Source organism: Oncorhynchus nerka, linkage group LG23 (genome assembly GCF_034236695.1).
Source record: "Oncorhynchus nerka isolate Pitt River linkage group LG23, Oner_Uvic_2.0, whole genome shotgun sequence".
In the NCBI taxonomy this organism is placed as follows: Eukaryota; Metazoa; Chordata; class Actinopteri; order Salmoniformes; family Salmonidae; genus Oncorhynchus; species Oncorhynchus nerka.
The window spans coordinates 59,419,595-59,433,727 of NC_088418.1; the positions used below are offsets into that span (position 1 = coordinate 59,419,595).

The 14,133-nt window shown below is 43.2% G+C and overlaps 1 protein-coding gene across 3 annotated transcripts in view; it reads left to right on the forward strand.

Moving 5' to 3' along the window:
- Positions 1–14,133, forward strand: part of anks1b (ankyrin repeat and sterile alpha motif domain containing 1B) — a 414,498-nt gene that overhangs the window by 251,748 nt on the left and 148,617 nt on the right. For all 3 annotated transcript variants that reach the window (XM_065008369.1, XM_065008370.1, XM_065008371.1), the window contains one exon: positions 12,557–12,746. In XM_065008369.1, the coding sequence (XP_064864441.1) occupies positions 12,557–12,746 (190 nt within the window). The remainder of the gene's footprint in view (positions 1–12,556; positions 12,747–14,133) is intronic.

Sequence of the window (14,133 nt, forward strand, 5' to 3'; positions counted from 1 at the left end):
AGGGAGATGGATAGTGGATGAGAGGGAGATGGATAGTGGATGAGAGGGAGATGGATAGTGGATGAGAGGGAGATGGATAGTGGATGAGAGGGAGATGGATAGTGGATGCGAGAGAGATGTTGAGGGAGGTAGATAGTGGATGAGAGGGAGATTTTGAGGGAGATGGGGGATGAGAGGGAGATAGATAGGGGATGAGAGGGATATAGATAGGGGATGAGAGGGAGATAGATAGGGGATGAGAGGGATATGTTGAGGGAGATAGTGGATGAGAGGGAGATGTTGAGGGAGATAGATAGAAAGGGGATGAGAGGGAGATAGATAGGGGATGAGAGGGAGATAGATTGTGGATGAGAGAGATGTTGAGGGAGATAGATAGTGGATGAGAGAGAGATGTTGAGGATGAGAGGGAGATGTTGAGGGAGATGGATAGTGGATGAGAGGGAGATGTTGAGAGAATAGATTGTGGATGAGAGGGAGATAGGTAGTGGGTGAGAGGGAGATAGGTAGTGGGTGAGAGGGAGATAGAAAGTGGGAGTGAGAATTAGAGGAAAAAATAATTAAGGAAAGAGAAGTTGCAAGGGAGGCGTAACTGACAGAGAGAAAGTGAAAGATAAAGAGGGAGAGTAAGAGTGACAGGGAGAGCGAGAGTGACAGAGAGCGGCAGAGTGAGAGAGGATAGTGGAGTGACCTTCTGCCAGGTACTTACTAACGAGCCGACAGGAAACGTCTCCGCCCTGCCATTACCCAGGTCACTTCACTCCTAGTACCGGCCAATCAGCAGACAGACCTGCCTCTGCCCCTTGTCCCTTTAGAACATTGTAGCTGAAACACACTGCTGTCTACTGTATCAGCTAGATCTGACTGGTAATAGGCACCATTTTAGATTGTGTAATTGTGAGAAAGACTTCTGATTTTGCTAAGCTAGTTTTCATAATTGTGTGGGTGTGAGTGTGTGCGGGTGGGGGGTCTGACTGATTTAAGGTTTTGATTACACACCCATTAGGGTGTCAAAGGCCCTGGGGTGTTGAGACTACACCACTGCTGAAACAGATCCTGGCTAGCGTTAACTTGTTTGGGATAGGGGGCAGCATTTTCAAGTTCGGATACAAAACGTACTCAGAGTAAACTACCTGCTACTCAGGCCCAGAAGCTAATATATGCATATTAATAGTAGATTTTGATAGAAAACACTCTGAAGTTTCTAAAACTGTTTGAATGATGTCTGTGAGTATAACAAAACTCATATAGCAGGCCAAAACCTGAGAAAAATCCAACCAGCAAGTGGGAAATCTGAGGTTTGTAGTTTTTCAACTCATTGCCTATCGAATATACAGTGTCTATGGGGTCATATTGCACTCTCCAAGGCTTCCACTAGATGTTAACAGTCTTTAGAACGTTGTTTCAGGCTTCTAGTGTGAAGGGGGAGAGAATGAGAGCTGTTTCAACCAGAGGTCTGACAGAAGGCTGGATAGTGCGCGCCAGTGAGAGCGACATTGCATTTCTTAAGGAATTCTCCTGTTGGAACATTATTGAAGATTTATGTTAAAAACATCCTAAAGATTGATTCTATACATTGTTTGACATGTTTCTACGAACTGTAATATAACTTTTTGAACTTTTCATATGAATTTTCGCCTGGAATTGGATTTGTGAACTAAACGTGCTAACAAAAGGAGGTATTTGGACATAAATGGTGGACTTTATTGAACAAAACAAACATTTATTGTGGAACTGGGATTCCTTAAGGTGCATTCTGATGAAGATCATCAAAGGTAAGTGAATATTTGTAATGCTATTTCTACCTTTTACTGACTCCACAACATGGTGGGTATCTGTATGGTTTGTTTTTGTGTCTGAGCGCCGTACTCAGATTATTGCATGGTTTGCTTTTTCCGAAAAGCTTTTTTGAAATCTGACACAGCGGTTGCATAAAGGAGAAGTATATCTATAATTCTGTGCATAACACTTGTATCTTTTATCAAAGTTTATGATGAGTATTTCTGTAAATTGATGTGGCTCTCTGCAAATTTGCCGGATGTTTTCGAGGCACAACATTACTGAACATAACCCGCCAATGTAAACAGACTTTTGGAGATAAATATGAACAAAACATACATGTATTGTGTAACATGAAGTCCTATGAGTGCCATCTGATGAAGATCATCAAAGGTTAGTGATTAATTTGATCTCTTTCTGCTTTTTGTGACTCCTCTCTTTGGCTGGTAAATGGCTGTATGTGTTTTTTCTGACTAGGCTCTGACCTAACATAATCATATGGTGTGCTTTCGCTGTAAAGCTTTTTTGAAATCCGACACGATGGGTAGATTAACAAGAAGTGTAGCTTTAATTTGGTTTATTGCACTTGTGAATATATGAAAGTTCAATATTTCTAAAAAATCGTTTTGAATTTCACGCTCTGCCTTTTCAGGGGATGTTGTCGAAGCGGAACCCCTAGCCTAACAAGTTTTAACCAACTGTATGCTAACTCCAACACACACAGAGACTGGCCCAGGCGCTAACGAATGCTAACTCCAATGCCCAGACTGGTCCAGGCTAACACGCTAACCAACGCTAACCTCACCACTCACAAACACTGGTCCAGGCTAAAGTGCTAACGAATGCTAACTCCAACACTCACAGACTGGTCCAGGCTAAGGTGCTAACCAACACTACCTTCACCACTCACCAACACTTTCCCAGGCTAATGCTAACCAACACAAAGTCCACCACACTCTCTCTCCTCCACTGTTCAGGAATTCACTTTGCATATCCCTCTTCAGACCTGATTGGTACAGACATGGCTCAATGACAGCTGACCTATCCTGTCAGAGTGCTGTGAGTTGTGAGTGATTCCCGATGCCCCTGATTAGGTGTGTCCTGCTGGGGCCCAGATAATAAATGCAATTTTGCGTGTGTGTATATGTGTGAGTTTATGCATGGTGTGTGTGTGTGTGTGTGTGTGTGTGTGTGTGTGTGTGTGTGTGTGTGTGTGTGTGTGTGTGTGTGTGTGTGTGTGTGTGTGTGTGTGAGTTTATGCATGGTCTGTATGTGTGTGTGTGTGTGTGTGTGGTATGTGTGAGTTTATGCATGGTCTGTATATGTGTGTGTGTGTCTTTTGTGCCTTCAGAAAGTTTTAATACCTCTAGACTTTTTCTACATTTTGTTGTCTTGATTAAATTGAGATTGTTTTGTCACTGGCCTACCGGTACACACAATAGCCCATAATGTCAAAGTGGAGTTACACTACCGCTCAACAGTTTGGGGTCACTTAGAAATGTCCTAGCCTTTTAAAACTTAGAAATGTCCTTAGTCTTTTAAAATTATAAACTTGGATTAGCTAACACAATGTGCCATTGGAGCACAGGAGTGATGGTTGCTGATAATGGGCATCTATCTGTACTCCTATGTAGATATTCCATAACAAATCTGCCGTTTCCAGCTACAATAGTCATTTACAACATTAACAATGTCTACACTGTATTTCTGATCAATTTGATGTTATTTTAGTGGACAAAAAATGAACTTTTCTTTCAAAAACAAGGACATTTCTAAGTGACCCCAAACTTTTGAATGGTAGTGTATGTTTTCTAAATGTTTTACAAATGAATGAAAAATGAAAAGCTGAAATGTAATGCGTCAGTAAGTATTCAACCTCTTTGTTATGGTCAGCCTCAATACGTTCAGTAGTAAAAATGTGCTTAACAAATCACATAATAAGTTGCATGGACTCACTCTGTGTACAATCATAGTGTTTAACATTATTTTTGAATGTCTGCCTCAGCTCGGCCACTCTCCATATTTTCAAGCATAGTTGCGCCTGTTCATGTTATGGGTATGCTTGTAATCGTTAAGGATGGGGGAGTTGTCCACATAAAATATTTACAAAATGGAGCTAAGCACAGGCAAAATCCTAGAGGAAAACCTGGTGGAGTCTGCTTTCCACCAGACACTGGGAGATTAATTCACCTTTCAGCAGGACAATAACCTAAAACGCAAGGCCAACTTTCCACTGGAGTTGCTTACCAAGAAGACCGTGAATGTTCCTGAATGGCCGAGTTACAGATGTTGACTTAAGTCTGCTGAAAATCTATGGCAAGACCTGAAAACGGTTGTCTAGCAATGATCAGCAACCACTTTGACAGACCTTGAAGAAGTTTGAAAAGAATAATGGGCAAATATTGCACAATCCAGGTGTGGAAAGCTCTTAGAGACTCGCCCAGAAAGACTCACAGCTGTAATCGCTGCCAAGATGCTTCTACAAAGTATTGACTCGGGTGTGAATACTAATGTAAATCAGATATTTATGTGTTTCATTTTCAATACATTTGCTAAAATATCAACATGTTTTCACTTTCACATTATGTGGTATTGTGTGTAGATGGATGAGAAAAATAAATACAGTATGTAATTTATTTTGAATTCAGGCCGTAACACAACAAAATGTGGAATAAGTGAAGGGGTATGAATACTTTCCGAATGCACTGTATGTTCTGGTTACGGCCTTTTGCTGTGCCATTTCCTGCTTTGTATGGCTGTGTTGCTAAGGCAACCCCTTTGGATTTGGAAACTAAATGACTTTATTCACGCCGAGAGGAAAGGTTATTTAGAAATGCACTTTATTAAGGAGAATCAACTCAAACGATACTCAAGTGAATTTTACCTCCTTTACGTTGATAAAAAAATCTGTACTTAATTATTGAAATATACTGACAGGACATATAATCATTAGACTCATTTGAATAATGATGTTTCCTTCCCCTGATAAAACGTTACAAAATTAAGTGTGTGCAAATGGCAATAATGAACATGCCATCAAAATATTATTTTACCTCCCATGTGCTGTTTTCCATTCATTAGTGTAGATTATGTCTTTCCACTCCCTCCCTTGTTCCCAGAGAGGCTTTGCACGCACGCACGCACGCACGCACGCACGCACGCACGCACGCACGCACGCACGCACGCACACACACACACACACACACACACACACACACACACACACGCGAACATGGACACGCACACACACACTTCCAGCTCCATCAATTTACCCTGGAATCTCCCAACCTGCACTAGGCCCAATTAGAATAATGACTATCCATACATTAACACACAATTCCTCACTCACACCTGGTGTCTGATGGAAATAATGGGTTTCACCATTGGGCATGACATTGAAAGCATAACACACTGTACACATGTGCGCATACACACACACACACTAACACACATTCTCTCACTCTCTCTCACACGCACGTATACACTCTCTCTCTCGCTCTCAATTCAATTCAAGGGGCTTTATTGGCATGGGAAACATATGTTTACATTGCCAAAGCAATTGAAATGGATCAACAAAAGTGAATTAAACAATAAAAAGTGAACAGTAAAATTTACACTCATACAAGTTCCAAAATAATAGATATTTCAAATGTAATGTCTATATACAGTGTTGTAACAATGTGAAAATAGTTCAAGTAAAAAAGAGAAAATAAATCAACATAAATATGGGTTGTAATTACAATTGTGTTTGTTCTTCACTGGTTGCCCTTTTCTTGTGGCAACAGGTCACAAATTTTGCTTCCCCCAGTAGATATGGTAGTTTATCAAAATTGGATTTGTTTTCGAATTCTTTGTGGATCTGTGTAATCTGAGGGAAATATGTGTCTCTAATATGGTCATACATTGGGTAGGAGGTTAGGAAGTGCAGCTCAGTTTCCACCTCATTTTGTGGGCAGTATGCACATACTGTGGGGCAAAAAAGTATTTAGTCAGCCACCAATTGTGCAAGTTCTCCCACTTAAAAAGATGAGAGGCCTGTAATATTCATCATAGGTACACTTCAACTATGACAGACAAAATGAGAAAAAAAATACAGAAAATCACATTTTAGGATTTTTTAATGAATTTATTTGCAAATTATGGTGGAAAATAAGTATTTGGTCAATAACAAAAGTTTCTCAATACTTTGTTATATACCCTTTGTTGGCAATGACAGAGGTCAAACGTTTTCTGTAAGTCTTCACAAGGTTTTTTTTAAAAATTTGTATTTATTTTTTTTAACCTTTATTTTACTAGGCAAGTCAGTTAAGAACAAATTCTTATTTTCAATGACGGCCTAGGAACAGTGGGTTAACTGCCTGTTCAGGGGCAGAACGACAGATTTGTACCTTGTCAGCTCGGGGATTCGAACTTGCAACCTTTCGGTTACTAGTCCAACGCTCTAACCACTAGGCTACCCTGCCACCCCAGTTTTCACACACTGTTGCTGGTATTTTGGCCATGCTCTAGAGCAGTGATGTTTTGGGGCTGTTGCTGGGCAACACGGACTTTCAACTCCCTCCAAAGATTTTCTATGGGGTTGAGATCTGGAGACTGGCTAGGCCACTCCAGGACCTTGAAATGCTTCTTACGAAGCCACTCCTTCGTTGCCCGGGCGGTGTGTTTGGGATCATTTTCATGCTGAAAGACCCAACCATGTTTCAACTTCAATGCCCTTGCTGATGGAAGGAGGTTTTCACTCAAAATCTTACGATACATGGCCCCATTCATTATTTCCTTTACACGGATCAGTCGTCCTGGTCCCTTTGCAGAAAAACAGCCCCAAAGCATGATGTTTCCACCCCCATGCTTCACAGTAGGTATGGTGTTCTTTGGATGCAACTCAGCATTCTTTGTCCTCCAAACACGACGAGTTGAGTTTTTACCAAAAAGTTATATTTTGGTTTCATCTGACCATATGACATTCTCCCAATCTTCTTCTGGATCATCCAAATGCTCTCTAGCAAACTTCAGACGGGCCTGGACATGTACTGACTTAAGCAGGGGGACACGTCTGGCACTGCAGGATTTGAGTCCCTGGCGGCGTAGTGTGTTACTGATGGTAGGCTTTGTTACTTTGGTCCCAGCTCTCTGCAGGTCATTCACTAGGTCCCCCCATGTGGTTCTGGGATTTTTGCTCACTGTTCTTGTGATCATTTTGACCCCACGGGGTGAGATCTTGCGTGGAGCCCCAGGTCGAGGGAGATTATCAGTGGTCTTCTATGTCTTCCATTTCCTAATAATTGCTCCCACAGTTGATTTCTTCAAACCAAGCTGCTTACCTATTGCAGATTCAGTCTTCCCAGCCTGGTGCAGGTCTACAATTTTGTTTCTGGTGTCCTTTGACAGCTCTTTGTTCTTGGCCATAGTGGAGTTTGGAGTGTGACTGTTTGAGGTTGTGGACAGGTGTCTTTTATACTGATAACAAGTTCAAACAGGTGCCATTAATACAGGTAACGAGTGGAGGACAGAGGAGCCTCTTAAAGAAGAAGTTACAGGTCTGTGAGAGCCAGAAATCTTGCTTGTTTGTAGGTGACCAAATACTTATTTTCCACCATAATTTGCAAATAAATTCATTAAAAATCCTACAATGTGATTTTCTGGATTTTTTTTCTCATTTTGTCTGTCATAGTTGAAGTGTACCTATGATGAAAATTACAGGCCTCTCTCATCTTTTTAAGTAGGAGAACTTGCACAATTGGTGGCTGACTAAATACTTTTTTTGCCCCACTGTAGCCTGTCTTCTCTTGAGAGCCAGGTCTGCCTACGGTGGCCTTTCTCAATAGCAAGGCTATGCTCACTGAGACTGTACATAGTCAAAGATGTCCTTAATTTTGGGTCAGTTACAGCGGTCAGGTATTCTGCCACTGCGTACTCTCTGTTTAGGGCCAATTAGCCTTCTAGTTTGCTCTGTTCTCTCAATTCAACTTCAAATCTCTCGGTCTCTCTCTCTGTACACCTCACTCCAGTGTGAAAAAGGGGTTTGCCTAATGAGCATGACATTAACACATGCAAACACACACCGACACACACACACAAATACACAACTAAATGAGTCGTTTGTGTCAGGTGGGGGAGATAAATAATATAAGAGGGAGTGTTGCTCCCACTCCCTCTCTTTCTCATGTTCCCTGATCTGAAACCTGGTATTGCATGTGGAACAGTAACTTTACAAGCGAGCTGACGTAGAGTGTGTGTTTCTCCGTGATTGTGTGTGCGAGTGTGTTTGTGTGTGCTCTGAACAGGCGTGGAGTGTTTATTAACCGTCCAATTGTCAGGCATGACATGTTCATTAGCTGGCCTTGCATTGTGAACACTGAGACCCTTGAGAGGTGTGTCTGAGGTCTTAATGAACCAGGAGGGAGGGAGGGAGGGGGAGAAAAGGGAGAGCGAGAGAAAGAGAAGGGGCGAATGGGGCAAGAAAGTTGGAGAAGAGTGTAGCATCACACTCTTTCACTGCAATGACTCCAACCAAACGCTTCCTGTAGTTGTTGATCAGTCTCTCACGTCACTGTGGAGGAATTTTGGTTGACTCATGCATGCAGAACTGCTGTAACTCAGTGACATTTGTGGGTTTTCAAGCATGAACTGCTCAAATAAAATAAAATAAAACTTTATTTGTCACATGTACACCTTACTGTGAAATGCTTACTTACTAGCCCCTAACCAACAGTGCCGTTCAAGAAGAGTTAAGAAAATATTTACCAAATAAACTCAAGTAAAAAATGATATACAGGGGGTACTGGTACCGAGTCGGTGTGCGGGGATAGATCAAGTTAGAGGTTAGAGGTAATTTGTACATGTAGGTAGGGGTGAAGTGACTATGCATAGATAATAAACAGCTAGTAGCAGCAGTGTACAAAACAAATGGGAGGGGGGAGGTAATAGTCCGGTGGTCATTTGATTAATTGTTCAGCAGTCTTATGGCTTGGGGTTAGAAGCTGTTAATGAGCCTTTTGGTCCTAGACTTGGTGCTCCGGTGCCGTGCTGTAGCAGAGATAACAGTCTATGACTTGGGTGACTGGAGTCTGACAATTTTATGGGATTACCTCTGACACCGCCTATTGTACAGGTCCTGGATGTCAGGAAGCTTGGCCCCAGTGATGTACTGGGCCGTACGCACTAGCGCCTCTGTAGCGTCTTACGGTCAGATACCAAGCAGTTGCCATACCTGTCGGTGATGCAACCGGTCAGGATGCTCTCTGGTGCAGCTGTAGAACTTTTTGAGGATCTGGGGACCCAAGCCAAATCTCCTCAGTCTCCTGAGGGGGAAAATATTCTGTCGTGCCCTCTTCATGACTGTCTTGGTGTGTTTGGACCATGATCGATCGTTGGTGATGTGGACACCAAGGAACTTGAAACTCCCGACCCGCTCCACTACAGCCCGTTGATGTTAATGGAGGCCTGTTAGGTCTGCCTTTTCCTGTAGTCCACGATCAGGAAGTCCAGGATCCAGTTGCAGAGGGAGGTGTTTCGTCCCAGGGTCCTTAGCTTAGTGATGAGCTTCGTGGGCACTATGGTGTTGAATGCAGAGCTGTAGTCAGTGAACAGCATTCTCATATAGGTGTTGCTTTTGTCCAGGTGGGAAAGGGCAGTGTGGAGTGCGATGGAGATTGCGTCATCTGTGAATCTGTTGGGGCGGTATGCAAATTGGAGTGGGTCTAGGGTATCCAGGAAGATGCTGTTGATGTGAGCCATGACCAGCCTTTCAAAGCACTTCATGGCTTCCAACATGAGTGCTACGGGGCCGTAATCATTTGGGCAGGTTACCTGCTCTCGTGCATGCTTCAGTGTTGCTTGCCTCGAAGCGAGCATAAAAAGCATTTAGCTAGTCTGGTAGGCTCACGTCACTGGGCAGCTCACGTCTGGGGTTCCCTTTGTAGTCCATAATAGTGGACACATCCGACGAGCGTCAGAGTTGGTGTAGTAGGATTCAATCTTAATCCTGTATTGATGCTTTGCTTGTTTGATGGTTTGTCTGAGGGCATAGCGGTATTTCTTATAGGCGTCCAGATTAGTGTCCCGCTCCTTGAAAGCGGCAGCTCTAGCCTTTAGCTCGATGCAGATGCTGCCTGTAATCCATGGCTTCTGGTTGGGATATGTACGTACAGTCACTATGGGGACAACGTTGTTGATGCACTTATTGATGAAGCCGATGACTGAGGTGGTATACTCCTCAATGCCTTTGGATGATCCCAGAACATATTCCAGTCTGTGCTAGCAAATCAGTCCTGTAGCATCCGCGTCATCTGACCACTTCCGTATTGAGTTAGTACTTCCTGCTTAGTTTTTGCTTGTAAGCAGGAATCAGGAGGATAGAATTATGATCAGATTTGCCAAATGGAGAGCGGGGGAGAGCTTTGTTTGCATCTCTGTGTGTGGAGTAAATGTGGTCTAGAGTTGTTTTTTCCCTCTGGTTGCACATGTGACATGCTGGTAAATTTGGAATAAAACTGATTTAAATTTGCCTGCATTAAAGTCCCCGGCCACAAGGAGCGCTGCTTCTGGGTGAGCATTTTCTTGTTTGTTTATGGCCGTATAGAGTTGGTTGAGTGAGGTCTTAGTGCCAGCATTGGTCTGTGGTGGTAAATAGATGGCTACGAAAAATATAGATGAGAACTCTCTTAGTAGATAGTGTGGTCTACAGCTTATCATAAGGTACTCTACCTCAGGTGAGCAATACCTCGAGACTTCTTTAATATTAGACATCGTGCACCAGCTGTTATTGACAAAAAGACACACACCCCCACCCCTCGTCTTACCAAACGTAGCTTCTCTGTTCTGTCGGCGCATTGAAACCCCCTCCAGCTCTATATTATCCGTGTCGTCGTTCAGCCACGACTCGGTGTAACATAAGATTTTTTTTTTTTTTTTACATGATAATCGTAATCGTAGATCATTATTTTTTTTCCCATGTTAGCAAGTAGAATTGATGGCAGTTGGAGTTTACTCGCTCACCTACAGATTCTCAAAGGCAGCCTGATCTGCGTCCTCTTTTCCTCCGTCTTTTCTTCACGCAAATGACAGGGATTTGGGCCTGTTCCCGGGAGAGCCTTATATCTTTCTCGTCAGACTCGTTAAAGGAAAAAGCTTCTTCCAGTTCACGGTGAGTCATCCCAGTTCTGATGTCCAGAAGTTATTTTCGGTCATAAGAGGCGGTAGCAGCAACATTATGTACAAAATAAGTTTTAAAAATAAGTTAAAAACAACGCAAAAATAAATAAAAAATTGCTCAATTGGTTACCGGCATGTACAACTTCAGCCATCCTCTTCAGTGCCATTACATTATGCTCATTTCAAGTCCTGTCACAACCTCTCAATTGGGATTAGGTCTGGACTTTGACTAGGCCATTCCAGAACTTCAAATGTTTATTTTTAACCATTTTCATGTGACTTGATTGTTTGTTTTGTATCATTGTCTTGCTGTATGACCCAGCTGCACTAGAATTCTCTGATACACAGCAGAATTCATGGTTCTTTCTATTAAAGCAAGTTATGTAGGTCCAGAGGCAGCAAAGCATCCCCAAACCATCACACTACCACCACCATGCTTGACCGTTGGTATAAGGTTCCCTTTATCTAATAATATGTTTTAGTTGAAGATCAGATAACATTCAGTATCGAAAATATGCAAAAATAGAGAAAATCAGAAAGGTGGCAAATAGTTTTTCACGGCACTGTACATTCTGTCAGCATCTCCCTATGGATTACCATGCTACCTGACACTGCCCCTCTCACCGTACTCTGACTTTTCCCTATTGGCCTCAAGTGAAACTCATTCCCCATTGGCCCTGTACGCCGCCTGTCACTCTGATCACTTCTCGTTGATGTATTGCACCCTAACTCTCTATAGGAAAGTGATGCTTCTGTTGTGTTCCCCTTTGGCCCACTGTCCACTGGTAGAAAGGGATGTCTTTGGAAGACATCCATCGCTATCTTTCTCTCTCCCCCTCTCTCCCCATCAACCTCTACCTGTCGCTTTGTCTATGTGTCACTGTCCCAGAACTTTTAGTCCCCTGATGTGGCGTTGTCTTAACCACCTGCCACATCGACCCCTTCCTCTTACTCTCAGTACGGAAACCTTGAGTTCTTGCAGACACACTGGCCTGCGTTTTGTGTATAAGATGTGAGTGTGAACAGTAATCTAGAGCAGCAGTAGTTATTCTGCTGGCTGTAAATGGTGTGTTGTGTAAAGCGTCTGTATCTATGTCTGCATTACAGCTTTCACTCTCTCACTACACTTGTTTTCCTCTGGAATTTCAAGTGTGTGTGTGTGTGTGTGTGTGTGTGTGTGTGTGTGTGTGTGTGTGTGTGTGTGTGTGTGTGTGTGCGTGTGCACATGTAGGTGTTGTACAGTTATTGTGAAGTCATGCAAACACTCCTTGAAAAATACACACACACAAACACACACACACACACACGCAGGCTGGCTAATGAGTGTGTCATGAGACCTGGACTTGTGTGCTGATGTGAGAGGAAGTGGAGATAATCCTCACTTAATAATTCCTGTGTTCTTTTCCAAGAGTCCTGCTCCTCCAGTGCACAGCTCACAGGGTACTTTCACATGTCCCTCTATATTGAACAAAAAAACATATTGTAATTCTCAGCGGCACACCAGTGAATTGCACCACGGTACTGAATTCTTATGTGGCAAAAGTTACACACACAATCACAATACTTAGCCACAGCTGCTAACATTGCCTTTGTTCTCCTCTCTCGCTCTCTCCATCTCTCCCTCCAGCCCAAACAGCGGACCTCCCTCTCCTCCTCCCTGGATGTCCAGAACCAGAGGCCAGTCAACCACAGCTGTGATCCCTCTGAGGTGAGCTCGTCCCTGGGCTACGCCAGTTTCAGCACCAGCCCCCCTGCCAGCCCGCCAGTCAGCCCCAACCAGGACTCACCTGGCTCCAACGACGACTGCCCCCCCACAGGTAACCAGGGACAGATTTTGGACATAGCATGACTTGTAGAGAATGAGGGATCATGTCAGCTACATTTAGATAGCTTTTGTAGCTTTTAATTGGACAAATACTGGAAACAGCCAATTAGCCCCTATGAAATTGTCTTTTCCCTAGAGATTTTCACTCTTTTTGGGAATTTTTATCCATCTTCTTCCTTCCTATTCCCTTTGCGTGTAGTGGATCTGGAAGTTTCCATCTGGACACAATTTTCTAGTCTTTATTTTATTTATTCGCATTTTACCTCTAGGCCTTTTTCTCTTTTTCTCTCTGGCGTCCTCATTCACGGAGACCTTGAAGGGCGAGGGAGGGATGACACCTCGGCGATAGATTGATTCTGTCTGGCTTTTGTGACACCTGAAATCAGCCAGAGGTAACTCAGCTGTAGATAAGGTCTGGATCAGTGACGTTCTTCATGCAATATCATTCTCTGGTCCTACCATCTTACATAGGTGTCTTCCAAAGTCAAACCGACCTCTGCCCTCTATCCACCTCTTGCAGGTGTTCTTGTAGATCTGAGAGGAATGGAAAGATGTAACGTAAGAAATATTGAACCAACCTCACCTTGCCCTCCAACTGGTGGGAATGTAATGTTATTGTTTAGTCCTGTCCAGTCATTTCAGATCTACTGTACACAAACAGTGCTGTGCTGCGTGCGTGCATTGGTGACTGTGTGTGTGTGCGTGTGCGTGTGTGTGTGTGTGTGTGTGTGTGCATGTGTGATGTTGCTTTCAATAGCAGCTCAAACATAGAACATGTGAGAATGATTAATAGCCATTGAATTTTACCGTGCAAATACTGTATACTATGCGTCATAGGGAAATAATGCATGCTCTAGAATGCCCTTCAAGCCAATCAGAAACAAGTATTCAACAATGCCATGGCACAGAATGAGCTCATGTAATAAGCTAACCTCACCTGAGTTTAATAGACCATCCTCAGGTGTAGTATTTAGTTATCAATAGAACCAAGACACTCCCACTTCAAAGCACCCGCTGTAAGTCTTGCAACACACACACACACAGACACTTAACACCCTTCCCCCCGGCCGTGGGCAACGGCGTCTAGCCTGTGTGTGTGACTTTATTCTCTATTTCCTGTGTGTCGCAGTGATGATTACCAGGTGACGTGGCTGTCACCCACCCACATCTCAACAGAGAGGAGACAGGGGGAGAGATAAGGAGAGGTGACTAGAGGAGAGAGTAGAAGAGAGGAGAACAGTACGTCCTTCTCTTTCTCCATAGTTGTATTCAGAGAGAGAGAGACCATGATCAAGTGTGTGTATGTGTTTATCTTTTTGTATGTGAAACAGAGGTGATTATCAGGCGTGTGTGTGTGTATCATGTCTCATTTGGTTATT